This window comes from Mesocricetus auratus, unplaced genomic scaffold (assembly GCF_017639785.1).
Source record: "Mesocricetus auratus isolate SY011 unplaced genomic scaffold, BCM_Maur_2.0 Super-Scaffold_100025, whole genome shotgun sequence".
Classification (NCBI taxonomy): Eukaryota; Metazoa; Chordata; class Mammalia; order Rodentia; family Cricetidae; genus Mesocricetus; species Mesocricetus auratus.
The window spans coordinates 1,921,193-1,936,463 of record NW_024429206.1 but is presented as its reverse complement, the minus strand read 5'-3'; the positions used below and the strand labels follow the sequence as shown (position 1 = coordinate 1,936,463).

Here is a 15,271-nt window from a genome sequence, read left to right as displayed (position 1 = left end):
AAATAGAACCAGAAAACACCTTTGGAGGCCTAGAGAGAAGACAGAGAGCCCTTTTATCATCTGTCCTCAGTTCCCTATGCTGCAACAGGTAAAGGAAGCAGAAGCTCCACCAAGCTGAAATTTCGAACAATTTTCTTCTCTAGACTAAGGAGCCAGAACCATTTTTGATAACTCAGTTGGTTGTCCTGCGTCAGCTTGACTCACCTGAAATAATCATGAGGAAGTAGCTCTGGCAAGAGGCTGCCTGTGGCAAAAACTGCAGAATGTTCCAATTGTTCTCCAGTAGGTCCTCAACCTCAGATTCCTCCATACCCTCTTCCTCCTCATCTTCTTCCTCATCCTCTTCATCCTTGGTTTCTTCCCTTTCCTGGGAGTCTTGCTATAACACAAAGACAACCCCTATTTCCACCATGGCAACAACATATAGTAACAAGACACGGGAGACAGGGCTCCTCCAGACTGAGTCTCCTGGATTCTGATATCGAAAGACCAGTGTTCCACGGAGCATGTCTAGTTCATCGGGGTGACTGGGAGCTGTGATTCTCATTTACTCTTTTAGAGGGCATTTCAAAATCATCCAACTCTCCCTCCAGGGGCTAACCAATCAGAACTTCCCAGTGACCAGCTTCTTCCTCTGTACTTCACAATTTCTTTAGATGGGAGTGATATCCTGAACCTGTGGCTTCATACTCAGGATGCTAACGCAGAATCACTGGAGATGTGTTTCAAGGCCAGCCTAAGTAAGCTACATAGAACACATCTCATAAAATAGAACCTCTTCTTGAGTTGATGACAATTTTTCCAACTTGACTGGATGCCTGTGTTCCTGCCAGGATGAATTCACATCTACACACTAGAACTATGTCATTATTCTGATGGCTACATTTCCTTTCTTCCTAATCCCATCTCTAACTAGAACTGCTCTTGTCCAGGCCTTGAAGCCATGGTTCCTAAGGAAGCCTTGGCCTTGCCCCCCCCCCCCAGTCCCTGACTACTGAGACCCCAGCTTCTAGTCTTCCTGCTGGCCAGTGCCTCTCCTTTCGGCTCTCTGTGAAGACCTCACGGAGAGAGAGCAAAGGTCTGTTGTTTCAACCTCCTCTCTAGGTACTACTCTAGCATGAAGACATTACCTATATCTCCATTTCACAAATGCCCCAGTCCTTCCTCCACATGGCTCCTTGCTACAACCTCTATTCACCCACAGCTATGGCTCACATGTGGGCAACACCAAATGCACCCGTTAGCTTCTGGATCCCATCTTCTCACAACTCTGCACTGGCAACCCTCCCCTGAACTGATACCCCCTGCTTTTCCCCTTGCAGTATGTTATTTTCAGAGGGGGCAAGCAGATGCCAGAATTTCTACCTCCAGTGTCGAATTCCATCCTGTGCAAAGTGGGCACAGCCAGCATCTGTGAACACCTGAAACTACTGCCCAGACACCCATCTGCATGAGCTGTTCCAGCTCCCAAGGTGTCTGCTCTCTTGCAACCTCTGGCTCCCCCTCCTCCCTCTTTTCTAAGAATTTTGCCAATTTCTGCCTCATGGAAAACTTTCTGTTCTCACTAGGGCTAACGTTATGTGTTCAACCTTTCCTATAAGCTGATGAACTGGGTGCTACTATTGACGAGAGGCCCCAGGAAAATAGTACCTGTCACAGGGGTAAAGTAGCCTCATGCATATGTAGAACGAGACCCAGCTCTCTTACCTGTCCACAGTGAATACTAGGTGGAACTTTTCCTTTGATTCCACCATAGTTGGATGGATCCATCCAGAGAAGAAATTCCCAGCATCGAGAGAACGAGATTGTCAGGGAGTGGAAGATCTCTTTAGAATGAATGCTGCAAGAAGCCAGACAGAAACTGCTAAAGTAACACAACAGCTTTCCTTATTCTTCCTTTTCCTGTGTATCATGTACTTGTTTTTTAACTTACAAATGAGTATCAAGTGGATTCAGACAGTCCCTCAAACTTTCTAGGAGACTGAAGAAGCGGCCTGGGAACAGCAGTCCTGGGAATGAAGGTGACCAAGAGGGGAAGCCAGGGTAGTCCCAGGGTCCACTGTCTCTATTTAGGTCAGGCACACATCACTGGCAGCATTGCTTCCTGTTTTCAAGCACCTATAAATTTTCTCCATTCTTACCACTGCTAGCCAAGTTGGCCTCTATCACTAATATCACTAATCCTACCTTACTTAAGAGTAAGGAAGGTGATCCTAAAGAGACTCCTCCTCTTTGTTTTTTTATTTATCTTGATGTATAATGAGTGTTTGCTGTTAATGTTTATTGTTCTATCAAAACTGGAGTCCTGTAACTCTAGCTCCAAGGATCTGATTGATACCCTCTTTTGCTCTGGACGCAAGCACACACACAGACACATACAGTCTCTGTCTTTCTCAAAAAAAACCCACAAAAACAAGACCTCAAGGCTTCATCTTATTTATATTGGAGCCTCTGGGCCCATATGATTTATCCAGGTAGGGATCACTGCCTGAAGCCAAAGGTACAACATGGGGTCCAGCGATTGAGAGCTCCATATGACTGACTGCCTGGAATCAGAACACTCCCATGTGCCCATGCCTCTATCTGTGGAAAGTTTATGCAACAGTGCTTTACCTTCTTACAAACAGCAGGTATTCCTTGGACATTTCAGAGTTGAACAACATGCTTTATATCTGAGTTGTCCACTGCACGTAAACCATAGTGTAAGCAGCCACTTTTTCATGCTGCTGTGCTTGACCCTTGGTGTGTGCCGTACCCTCCAAGCACCTCTCCAAAGCTATGGCAGCCTCATCACCAAGATATCCCTGACACTAACCTGTTGGTGATATACTCCACATAGCCAAGGGCATCTTCTATCCGGCGCTTCTTTGTGCAGAGGATGATGCGATTGAAGTTGGCATAGACGACTGATGACCCCAGCCGCTTGAACTCAGCAACCAGCCTATAGAGTAAGCTTATAATTAATGGAGGAGGTGCCCTGGTATAAAAGGAAGCCAAAGAATATGAAGAGAAACCACGAAGAAGACCATGGTGACACTGAAACAAGAAGTATCCTAACTATACTTAGAATGAGCAAAAGAACAGAGATTCAGGATGCAAAAGCAACAGAGAAGAAATTTGTCTTTTAAGATGAGGATGGGTGTTGAGAGGTGCTTAAATGGTTAAGAGTTTTGGCTGATCTTCCAGAGGACCCAGGTTTGATTCCCATTATCTATATGGATGCTCACAACCATCTATAACTCCAGTTTTGGGGGATCCATTACATTTTTTTTTCTGGCCTCTTGGGTACCACATACATGGTACAGATACACATGAAGGCAAATACATGTTGGGATAATCTTTTTGCACACTGTGTGAAGGTGTGTCTTTGTCCTTTTAAACCCGCCTAACGCACCTCCTGATTGGTTTAATAAAGAGCTGAACCGTCAATAGCTAGGCAGGAGAGGATAGGTGGGACTTCTGGGGAGAGACAGGAACTCTGGGAAAGAATCTGAGGTGGGAGATTTGCAGCCAGATGTGGAAGAAGTCAGATGTATGGACATACAGTACTGAGGAGAGGTAATAAACCACATGGCAGAACATAGATTGTTAAACCGGTTAACTTCAGTTCAAAAAAGGCCAAACTTTCATAATTAGTAAAAAAGTCGGGAGGTCCACAGAAAGACCTGCTAAGCATACACACTAAAAAAACAAAAACAGGGGCTGGAGAGAGGGCTCAGAGGTTAAGAGCACTGACTGCTCTTCCAGGGGTCCTGAGTTCAATTCCCAGCAACCACATGGTGGTTCACAACCATCTGTAATGAGATCTGGCGCCCTCTTCTGGCATGCAGACATACATGGAAGCAGGATGTTGTATTCACAATAAACAAACAAACAAACAAACAAACAAAAAAAACAGATGAGGTCTAGCTCCACTACTAGACCTGATCTCGAACTTTAGAACTCAGGAAATCCTCATGCTTCAGTCTCCTGAGTAACTGTGACTACAGGTGCATCCACCATAGGAGAGCAAGACCCTCCCCTGATTTTAGATGGGAGTCTGGTTATATAAAGCATGTTAGGAAAACAGCAGAAACAAAGGTAACAGACGGCCACCATGTGTGACTTTCATTTGGGTTTTTCTTTTCTTTCTTTTTAAAAAAAGATTAGTTATGAGCCCAGTGATGGTAGCTGGCACATGCCTTTAATCCCAGCACTTGAGAAGCAGAGGCAGGCAGATCTCTGTCAGTTATAGGCCTACAGAGTGAGTTCCAGGACAGCCAGGGCTGTTATACAAAAAAACAAAACAAAACAAAAAAAAACCTGTTCTTAAAATTTTTTATTTATCCTAAAAATTTTATACAGCCCAGCTCAGTGGTGGTGGTGAATACTTTTTTTATTTTGTTTTTTGAGACAGGCTTTCTCTGTGGCTGTCCTGGAACTCGTTCATGTAGACCAGGCTGGTCTCGAACTCACAGAGATCCTCCTGCCTCTGCCTCCCGAGTGCCGGGGTTAAGGGTGAGCACCACCAACGCTCGGCTGGTGGTGAACACTTTTAATCCTGGCACTCGGGAGGCAGAGGCAGGCAAATCTCTGAGTTCAAGGCCAGTGTGATCTACTGGTCTACAGAGTGAGCTCCAGGACAGCCAAGGCTACACAGAGAAACTGTCTCAAAAAATAGAAAAATCAAAACGTATTTCCTACAATGTATTTTGATACTCTTTCCTTTTGCCCCCAGCTCTTCCTAGCTTCTCCCCCACCTTCTTACCCATCTAACTTCACAATCTCTCCTAAAAAAAGCCATTCTTTTTTTTTTGTTTTTGTTTTTTCGAGACAGGGTTTCTCTGTATTGGATTCTGTCCTGGAACTCGCTCTTATAGACCAGGCTGGTCTCGAACTCAGAGATCTGCCTGCCTTTGCCTCCCGAGTGCTGGGATTAAAGGCGTTCGCCACCAACGCCCAGCCAAGCCATTCATATTCTGTTTCCTCTCCCTCTCTCTCCCTCCCTCCCTCCCTCTCTCCCTCCCTCCCTCCCTCCCTCTCTCTGGCAGGGTTTCTCTGTAGCTTTGGAGCCTGTCCTGGAACTTGCTCTATGGACCAGGCTGGCCTCGAACTCAGAGACCCATCTGTCTCTGTCTCCTGAGTGCTGGGATTAAAGGCGTGCGCCACCACCACCTAGCAAATTTATTTATTTTTATGGGTATTTTGTTTGCACGTATGTTAAATATATTGCATGCATGCAGTGCTAGCAAAGGCCAGAAGCCCAGAAGAGAGTGTCAGATCTCTTGGAACTGGAGTCATAACTCCATAGATGATTGTGAGCCACCAAGTGGATGCTGGGAAAAGAACCCAAGTCCTCTGCAAAAGCAGCAAGTACATCTAATCACTTGCTGAAGCCATTCATTCATTACTTCTAACATCACAACACTAGACATAGCTGACTGTCCATTAGTATGGTACATTCACACTTAGTGTCTAAGGTGTTTTCTTTTGAGATAGGGTCTCACTATCAGTCCTGGCTGGCTTGGTACTCACTATGTAGACCAATCTGAATTCACAGAGATGCACCTACCTGTCCAAGTGCTAGGGTTAAAGGCGTGGACCACTACACTCAGCCAAGGTGCATGAGAAACATTAATACAAAAGGGAAATAGTACCATGATGCTTTACCTAGCTTTCTGGAAAGATGACTGCGCAGAGCCACAATAGCAGCTAAGCCTGCCCTGGGCTTTATGTTTCCCAAAGGCACTTGTGCCCCTCAGCCCACAGCCCGGGGTGAAGCACTCACTGCAAGAAGAGCTTCTTCATCATGTTGTGGAGTGTCCGGTGCAAGGCTGGGTCATGGAGCAGAGAGCATGGTGACTGGAGCCAGCGGTAGAAGTGCATTACCTGGTTGTCAGCATATATGTTGTGGTACTGTGTGATCTCCTTTACCCAGCCAACCACCATGCTCTTCAGGATCCTGAAACATTGCAAAGGATGATGACCTGCTGCTCGCATTACTGTCCCTTCTCTTAATCCCTAATGGTCACTGTCTACATTTCATTCCTTGGTCCCCTAGCTTGTGGGCTTCACCTCCTTACCACTTCCCTCCATGTAACTCCCTAACTTGTTCACCACACCTAGACAAGAAGACACATGATAAGCTTTTGTCCTTCTTGAGACTTATTTTTAATTTTTAAAAACTGATGTGTAGATGGGAGAGTACGTATAGTAAGTACAGTTGCCCACAGACCCAGAAGGTATCAGATACACTGGAGCTAGATTTACAGGTGGTTATGATACTCAGCATGGGTTTTAGGAACTGAACTCATGTCCTCTCCAATAGCAGTATATGCTTTTTTTTCTTTCTTTCTTTCTTTCTTTCTTTCTTTCTTTCTTTCTTTCTTTCTTTCTTTCTTTTTTTTTTGAGATGGGGTGGGGTCACAGAGTTGATTATGTGCCTTCCACGTAAAGAACCAGGGACTGGCCCAAGCTGAGTTTTCTAGACACTGAGAGACATAGGGGAGGTTCCTGGAGCCATGCAATGATTAGGTAGCTCAGACTGGACTTGAGTCACGAAGGAGCCACAGAGTATCAGAGACATGATGCTCCAATCACTTTTATGGCTTTCTGTACAAATGCCCACTTCTCAACTGGTAGTCTCTGCCACCTGTGTCTGATCCTCACCTGCTGCTCAGGGTTGAAACACTTTTTCTGCCATAATTCTGCTCTCAGCTCCCAGCATTCCTTAACCCATTTATTACTTTAGCAAATTCCCCTTTTCCTTTCATTTGGAGGCAACAGGACTGAAATAAGTGTTCTACAATCAGACATGAAATGACTACCTCATACTCAGCAACAGTAACACATAATGACTCTGACTTTGCCATCTCTAGCACAGGTAAAGACTGCACCACTTTGCAGGGATATGGGAATATAGGAAGATGAAAGTGCCCTGTGTTTATGGCACAAAAGAAACACTTTATAATAAGTACACACTGTTCTATCACTAGGAGCCAGGGCTGACCATACCTCTGACAGATGATTCTGGCTACTATGACTCACTAGGCTGCTGGGTGCCCTGGGAATTTCCTGCAGATATTCCTTTGATTACACTGAAAGCAATTATACATCAAAAAGTTCTTCACAAGAAAAGCTTCTGGCTTCAAAAGGTCAGATGGCAGCACTTGCATTGCTTACTAGTAACTAGGCAGGGCATGCTCAGGGACTTGGGAGACCCTTGATTGCATTATGATTCAAGGAAGACACATCTCAGGAATGCTGATTCTAACACTGAAGGTGGCACAGCAGTTAAGAGCATGTACTCCTCCTCCACAGAACTGGAGCTCAATTCCCAACACCCACCCCAGTGTTTTACAACCTCCTGTAACTCCAGTTTCAGGGTATACAACTCATCTGGCTTCTGTGGGCACCTACACACCTACACACCTACACACACACACACACACACACACACGAAATAAAATAATCTTACAAAAAAAAAAAGGGATGGGGCTGGAGAGATGGCTCAGAGGTTAAGAGGACTGACTGCTCTTCCAGAGGTCCTGAGTTCAATTCCCAGCAACCACACGGTGGCTCACAGCCATCTATAATGAAATCTGGTGGCCTCTTCTGGTGTGCAGACAGGCAGGCAGGCTGTTGTATTCATAATGAATAAATCTTTTACAAAAAAAAAAGGGGGGGATGTGTGGTGCATGCCTTTAATCCCAGCATTTGGAAGGCAGAGGTATGTGGATCTCTATAAATTTGAGGCCAGCCTAGTCTATATAATGAGTTCCAGGCCATCCAGAGCTACACAGAGAGACCCTGTCAAAAAACACACAAAAAATATATTCTTGACTTTGGCTTTAGCATTCTACAGTAGAGGTTGCCATCTCCCTGTTGCCTTGTCTAGGAAGATAGCACATTACCCGAGGGCAGATACCTGAAGGTGCTAGAGCAGAGGGCTGTCTCATCATAGCTGGCTGGGGCACTGGCAGCTTGATTGCCTGTGACCATGTCCTCTAGGGAGGCCTGCTGGATTACATCGAAGCTGATGCCCACGCTGCCAGCTCCCTCCATGTCATTGATATGATGGGACTGGAGGATGGTGTTGACTGCCAGATTTTGAATGTCCAGCTCCACGCACACTGCAGGGAAACACAGCTTGTCCATGTATCCTAGTCAGCACTAGGATCATCTCCCAGGCCTGAGCCAATCAGTGCTGCCTAGCAAGGTCAGCCATGGCACTCTGATCAACATCTGACTTACTGGAACCCATTTCTCAAGACTTGCTTGTTGTGGGCTTATTCCACATGGTTGAGCATTGAGTCCCACGTGATAAGGAGTGTTAAATGGTGGGATGGAAGTGCCTAACTTTCCCTTCTCTCACTCACCAGTGGAATAGCAGCCAGAATTATTGATCTCCACAGTGGCTCGGTCATCAAACTCCATGACAAGGCGGTTGTCATCAGCTTCCTTCCCACCCAGGTCAGGCCGAGAGGTAGGGGACAGCCAAAGAAGGTGGTTGTGGCGCTGGAGGTGGCGTGCAAAAAAGAGGTCGGAGCCAAAGGTGGAAATGTCTTCTGGTAGGTTCCCAACAGGGATGTGGAAATACCTGTACAGGGGTACAGGTTCAGTCCCAAGTACACTAGCATCATTTAGGGACCACTCACAGGGGCACACGTTGTAGGCACCCAGCCTATAATCTCATTTGCTTATCTCTCTTCTTTTATGTGTAGTACTGAGAATCACACTTTCTAGCTAAGTTTTACTACTGAGCTGTACCCCATTCCTCACCTGCTCATCTCAAAGGCTTGTGAAAGGCAAGTGTCTAAATTGAGGTAGTGCCGGATCATTCTGCGGGCTCCATGGCGTTGCCAGTCTAGAACTCCATAGCTAATCTTGTCAGCCACTCGGACAGGCACTAGTGGGAACTCCTCTAAGACAGGAATCTCACTAGCTAGTCTACACAGCTCCCAGTTAGATTGGACAGCGATGAGTGTGGGCCCCCGGCGTTCTTCCTGGGTGGAACACAAGGCAGAAAGGGCTCAGTGGACAAAGTCTTGGGATGGAAAACTCCTACTATTGGACCCTAACTTCTCTTACTTTGTAGGCAAGCAGGAAGCGTTGGATGGCTCTGCAGATGGTCTTCAGGTTGGTTTCAGCACGAACTTCAAAGGTGTGTTTCGGGGGAGGCAGGAGCTTGGGGTCCACCTTCTCTAGCAGTAGGCTATGTTCTGCTGAGTACAGGGCACTGAGGTTGGGCATTTGGTTGCTGCGTACCTAGGCAAACACCAACTGTTAGGCCTACTGTGTGTGAAGCTGGGTAGTCAAGCCTCCCTCTCTCCCTTCTACCCTCCAAGACAGGGTTTCTCTGTGTAGCCCTGGTTGTCCTGGAACTCCCTTTGTAGAACAGGCAGGGCTCGAACTCTGATCCACCTGCCTCTGCTTCCCAAGTGCTGGAATTAAAGGTGTGTCACCACTGCTCAGCCCATTTTTCTATTTTAACTGAATGGCAAGAGGAATCTTCCTTCACCATATGCTGCCTGACCCGAATACTCTCATGTGCCCTGTGCCCAAGGACTCACAGTATCCAACACAAACACAGACGCTCTTCGCTGCGAGGGGATAAAGACCCCAAAGAGTGCCTTGTGGCCCTGTGAGTGGTGGTACAGGTAGATGTGGCGGATACTCCCTGTAGAAGAAAGTAAACTCATTGCCAGAAATGCAAGGGAGGTAGGGTAGGTGATAGGGCTGTGGCAGGGCCATACCTGGTTCCAAGTAGCTGAACTGGGCCAGTGAACGCATTTCTAGGTGCTCTAGGGCAAAGGTTTCAGCTTCCCAGCCTGAAAGGTGCCTTACCAGCTGTTTGTTGACCACACACACACAGCCTAGCTGTACAAGGGCCCGGAATAACAATGGGACCTGGAACAGGTAGTAGAGTGTTGGGCCAAATGGAAGACTCTTAAGTGCCACAGTTCAATCTGAGACCACATACTTCAACACAGCCTGTCTTCACTCAGAAGAGGCTACCTTTGGCAGACATGTGCTGAGAGCCACTATCCTATGGGGCTTCCCCAACCCATGCCCATCACAATCTAACCCAGCTGTTTACCACTATCCCCTGCTCGATTCCCTGTGGGATCTCTCTTATCATCTAGCTTCATCATCACCCAAGTGGCCAGTGGCCAGGGAGACAATCACCTGAGTCTCATACACGCCCTCAATGTCAGGTGCTGACAACTCAGTGTTGATCTCGTTGATGTGTTCTTGGTACATGTCCTCTGGTACTGAATATTCATAGAGATTGTAGACCATGTTGGAACGAGGAAGAGCCCGATTCACCTGGTGACAATGTGGTAATGAGCCTGCTACAGCCTATGCAATGGACCACTGACCAGCTGCCAGGGCTTGCAGAACCCAAGATGGTCAGTTCACTTGCTTCAAGGGTTACAATTAAAACACTAAGGCACAATCTAAAACAGCAACCTGAGGCATCTGGGAAATCATGAATGCTTTCCAAATGAGGTATCATCAGGATGGGCTCTCAGTTAATTATTCTTAGATCTCTCAGTTTTATTATTTGGAGGTCATAGGTACCTAAAACTTACAGAAAACTATACTTTTCTGGCCAGAAAGCTAGAAGGGAGCTGATGGGGCAACCGTTATGTGTACTGGGTGACTGTATTGGATCATAGAGAGGAGGCACACTGTTCATTAATCTTCACAAGCCAACTCAAACCCTAGTCTCACTCCAAGCTGCAAACACACACAGACATGCTCAGGGGGACACAAAGGACTTGAAAACTGAGCTGACAACAGACCCTTTATACAAAGAAGGCGAGATTGAACTTGGGGTCTAAATTAACTGGATTAGCTGCCCCAACATTCTCTAAAGGATTAAACAATTAAAGAAATTATTTATCTATTGTGTGTGTGTGTGACTTAAAAAAAGAAAAGAAAAAAATCTGCTTGCCATTCATTACTCTGGAAACAAAATATCTCACTTTTAAAGAAAGAAACTAGTTTACCTCTGTGCTGGGAGGCTGGATGGGTGGGCTAGAGTGTGAGCCTAGCAATTCACTAGGCCTTGGGTTTGATCTCTAGCATCGACAAAAACATAATTCAAGAGCTAAGTAGGTAACATGGGCCTATAATCCCAGGAGGATCAGGATGGAGGCAGGAGGATCAGGAATTGAAGGCCAGCCTCAATTTTATAGCAAATTAAAGGCCAGTCTGAACTATGAGAGCCTGTTTCAAACAACGAATGCCTCCATCCTGAAAATAATTCAATTCTGTTACACAAAATTCTTACACAGAAAGGGCAGAGTAGAGACCTTCCATCCTGAAACCCCCAGAAGGTGACAGTCATCACCAAATACCAATGCACACATGAAGCACAGAGCAGATAGTCACAAAGGAAAAGAAGTTCTGTAGTGCAGACACTGTTACCACACACAGCTCTAAATGTATGGAGCCCCATTAGTCTCATGTGTCTATTATCCTGATAAGCCCTGCCACTTTCTGGGTGCCTATTCCACCAACTCAATGAGCTGAAATCAGGCCTCACATTTTTCACTTACAATTATGTACCTCACCCAGGTGTTCCTTGTATATAGTTAATGTCCAACTATGAGCAGCAGCAGCATAAACCAGCTTTGGCCTGAATTAACATACTGAGTCAAGTGGGGCACTCCAACTGAGATGTCGCATGAAGAGAGCCTCCTCAAAAACCCAAGTCTAAGAACCTATGAAAAGAACCTAAAGTATGAATGCATTTCTTAGATGGGTAGAAAGTGGGATAGGGGTTGGGTTGCCTGGGGCTGCAAGGGAAGGACAGAGGCAACTGAGAAGTATAGAAGCATAGGCTTCTTTGGAGGATGATGAAGTCTGAAATTTTGACTATAGTCATATTACCACAAATTCATTAAGAACCACTGAATTATATTCTTCCAAGAATAGGTTACATGGTAGATGAACTTATATCCCAGTAATGCTGTTAAGTACAATGGTACTCAGAGAAACTTGCAACCTCTATCCAGTCATCCCCTCCTCATCATGTTGGTGAAGAGCAGCAGCCCATCCATAGACATAGTTTCAAGTAACTCTTTACAAGATCCCATTATCAATTAAGTACTTGGGAGATGGAGACAAGGCTACAAGGCTCACAAGCTCTTGGGTCTGCAAAGTCCATGCTCCTGACCAATTCTTTGTGTGGCTTCTATCATGTAGAGATGCCTCAGAGGACATCAGTAGTAACAGTGGTCTCCCTACCTTGCGATATGAAGGTCCCTCTTCTGCTTTGGCTACCCGTTGATTCACATAGAATACTCGAGAGATATTCAGCTTGATGCAGTGCAAGTCACTGCCAATGATGGCCCACAGCCTGAAGAGACCAGCCTGGTTGGTCTCACTGATCTGAGAGGAAATGCAGAATACATAACACATAATCACATAACATCCTGATACCTGTGACCAGGTCACCTCCCAAGCAGCCTCCAGCCTTGCCCACACCACACTATGTACAGGACCCCTGTGACTGGGATAGGCAGGAAGCTGAAGGCCTTTCTTATCTTCCATCCTATACTGCAAGACTGGCTACACACTCCCTCCTCTGAGCTCATGAAGGACTGCTCTCAACATCTTGCCACTCCCATGAGTGAAGGCCCACACCTGTACAATCTGCCATGGAAGGTCCAGAATGCTCCGGGCAGTCCTTCGCAAAAAACTTCCCAGTCCCGTGGCAGGTCCCTCTCGGATAGCCCCGAGTCTTGGCACACCCTCTGTTGACTCTAGACGTTGCTTCTTCCTTCGGGCCAGGCGCTGTTGGGCTTGCAGCTGCCATTTTTTCTTGTGGAACCGGAGCCAGACCAACCACTCTTCCTGGGATCAATAGCAATGCACAATGCTAACACATGTTGTCCATCAACACCTTCTCCAACAGCCTGCTTCTTATCCCTAAGCTTCAGGAAATTCAAAAGCTCTCTAATACTCAGGCATTTCTGCAACTTGCTCCAGGGACAGAATTTGCCTTAGGATCAATCACTGCACTATGTAGCAGACCTCTAGGAGACAGAGTGCCACAGCAACTTTACCCCACGTCCCTTCTGGCTTGTTTCTTACTTGGGTAGTTCCGAGGGAGGGAGGCTGCCCCAAGACTTCTTGCCAGGGCACAGTCAGTGCAATATCTTGAGAATCCTCTTGGCTCTCCCAGACTCGCTTCCTCTTTGTAGCAACTGGGACTCCAGAATGGTATGGCTTTGTGAATCCAAAGTCCTCGATGTCTGGAGTACAGACACTTAGACTGTTTTCTGAAGCCTGGGCCATCACAATCTGGGGAGACACAACCAAGACTTACTCAGAATCTCAACCTGGAAAATCCTATCAAAGAATTCTAATACCGTACATCTGCTGAAATGGGCTGTTAACAGACTAACATAACTTTTAAAAAGGGCCTCAATATGTAGCTCTGGCTAGCCTGGAACTCTGTGTAGACCAAGCTGGTCTAGAACATTCAAATATGTCTGTCTTTGTCTAGAAGCATTGGAATTAGATCATTTGTCTTAATTCTCCAAAGGAAACTGTCCATTCTAAGTTTCTCAACTGTTTGTCAGAGAATGGTGATTCTTTCAAAAAAATATGTGTATTGGTGACTCCTTTTTACAAGGTTATTTTGAGTCAAAGTTGAGGTTTTAATGTAGTTAATTTAAGTATTAAGTATTAAATGAGAAAAGAAAAGGGCATTTAGAAAAAGAACAACACCCACCTAAATGTGTTTGCCAAGACAGAATGTTTTGGTGTTTTTTTTCCTTTTTTGATAGGAATGCATTCTATAGTCCAGGTTGGCTTTGAACTCAGGATCCTCATCCTACCCAGTAGCTATAATTACAAGTCTGCAACACCAGAACCGACTAAGGATACGTGTTCTCTAATTATTATTAATATTATTATCTCATCTGCATGCATATCTGTATACCACATGTGTTCCTGGTGCCTGTGGAGGCCAGGGGTTGGACCCCTTAGACGGGAGTTATAGATGGCTATGAGCTGCCATGTGGGTGCTGGAACTTGAATCAGATCCTCTGGAAGAGCAGCTGTGGCAATAGAACAGTGTAAAAACACCTCTTACATTTTAAAAGACTGGAACTTTTGATGGCCTCACAGCCAAAATTAGTAATATACCTTGAGGCTAATTAGAACAAGACTGCTAGCCTACTGTGCACTCAAACTGTTGATCCTGCTTTTATGAGAACAGTATAACAATTAGCCTTAGTTACTTTCAATTTCCCATGTAACCAACTTTTATAAACTTAAGCTAATGCATAGCTATAATCTTAAGTCAGGTACTCTTCCATGTCCGTGACCCAGGTAATGGACATATATCATTTGCTGAAAGCAGCAAATACAGTTGTAAGCAACTTCCAAAAATCTACCACAAAGACTGAAAGGATACATTTATTGATACTGGTTGATAAACAACAATGTTTATTATTTGGAGCCTTTAAAACTGTTCAAGATTTCTGGGGCTGGAGAGATGGCTCAGTGGTTAAGAGCATTGACTGTCCTTCTGGAGGTCCTGAGTTCAATTCCCGGCAACCACATGGTGCCCTCTGCTGGCATGCAGGCAGAAGACTATATACACAATAAATAAATAAAATATTTTAAAAAAACTGTTAAAAGATTTCTGTAAAGTACCCCATTCTTTTCCCACATAGTGCTTTCTATGCTGTTCAATAAATACAGTAAAAGCCCTTTGTTAGAGACAGACATACAGATATTATTCACACAGAAACAGACAACATAAACAAAGACAGAGAGACAACAGAACAAACAAATTTATAAGACAGACTTTAGGCTGGCACAGATTCAGACTTATATGAACTTGCTCTTGGTTCAATGACTCCGAGGGGAAGTGCTTCTATTTCTTTCCTTAATTCAACACCAAAGCATTATTGGTGACCTGAAATTAATCACTAATGCATATAATCTGAGCAAGCAGCCAATGCTCTGACATGTTGAGTCATCTCTCTAGCCCCTAATTACTGTGCATAAGACCTTATTTGTGCATTAAACCTAGCTATTTAAAAACCTAGTTAGGAGGCTAGAGAGAAGGCTCTTCCAATCTCTGTGGCACCAGACATGCACATCATGCACAAATATTCAGGCAAAACAGTTATACACATTAATTTTATATAATTTTACTAATTTATATATAGTTTACTAATCTTATATAGTTTTACCCAATTTATCATTTGAGTTTATGTTAAAATTTTCCACAATGATTGTCAGTTTTTCTTTTATTTCAGAA

General features: G+C 45.1%; 1 protein-coding gene across 2 annotated transcripts in view; it reads right to left on the bottom strand.

Moving 5' to 3' along the window:
• The window catches only part of Pole (DNA polymerase epsilon, catalytic subunit), a 52,693-nt gene that overhangs the window by 7,923 nt on the left and 29,499 nt on the right, over positions 1-15,271 (bottom strand). For both annotated transcript variants that reach the window (XM_040731462.1, XM_040731461.1), the window contains exons 30-43: positions 13,087-13,296; positions 12,637-12,846; positions 12,238-12,381; positions 10,168-10,308; positions 9,735-9,888; positions 9,552-9,658; positions 9,070-9,246; positions 8,761-8,984; positions 8,358-8,578; positions 7,907-8,111; positions 5,768-5,941; positions 2,816-2,941; positions 1,708-1,840; positions 205-379 (exon numbers count right to left, since the gene is read on the bottom strand). In XM_040731462.1, the coding sequence (XP_040587396.1) occupies positions 205-379; positions 1,708-1,840; positions 2,816-2,941; positions 5,768-5,941; positions 7,907-8,111; positions 8,358-8,578; positions 8,761-8,984; positions 9,070-9,246; positions 9,552-9,658; positions 9,735-9,888; positions 10,168-10,308; positions 12,238-12,381; positions 12,637-12,846; positions 13,087-13,296 (2,401 nt within the window). The remainder of the gene's footprint in view (positions 1-204; positions 380-1,707; positions 1,841-2,815; positions 2,942-5,767; positions 5,942-7,906; positions 8,112-8,357; positions 8,579-8,760; positions 8,985-9,069; positions 9,247-9,551; positions 9,659-9,734; positions 9,889-10,167; positions 10,309-12,237; positions 12,382-12,636; positions 12,847-13,086; positions 13,297-15,271) is intronic.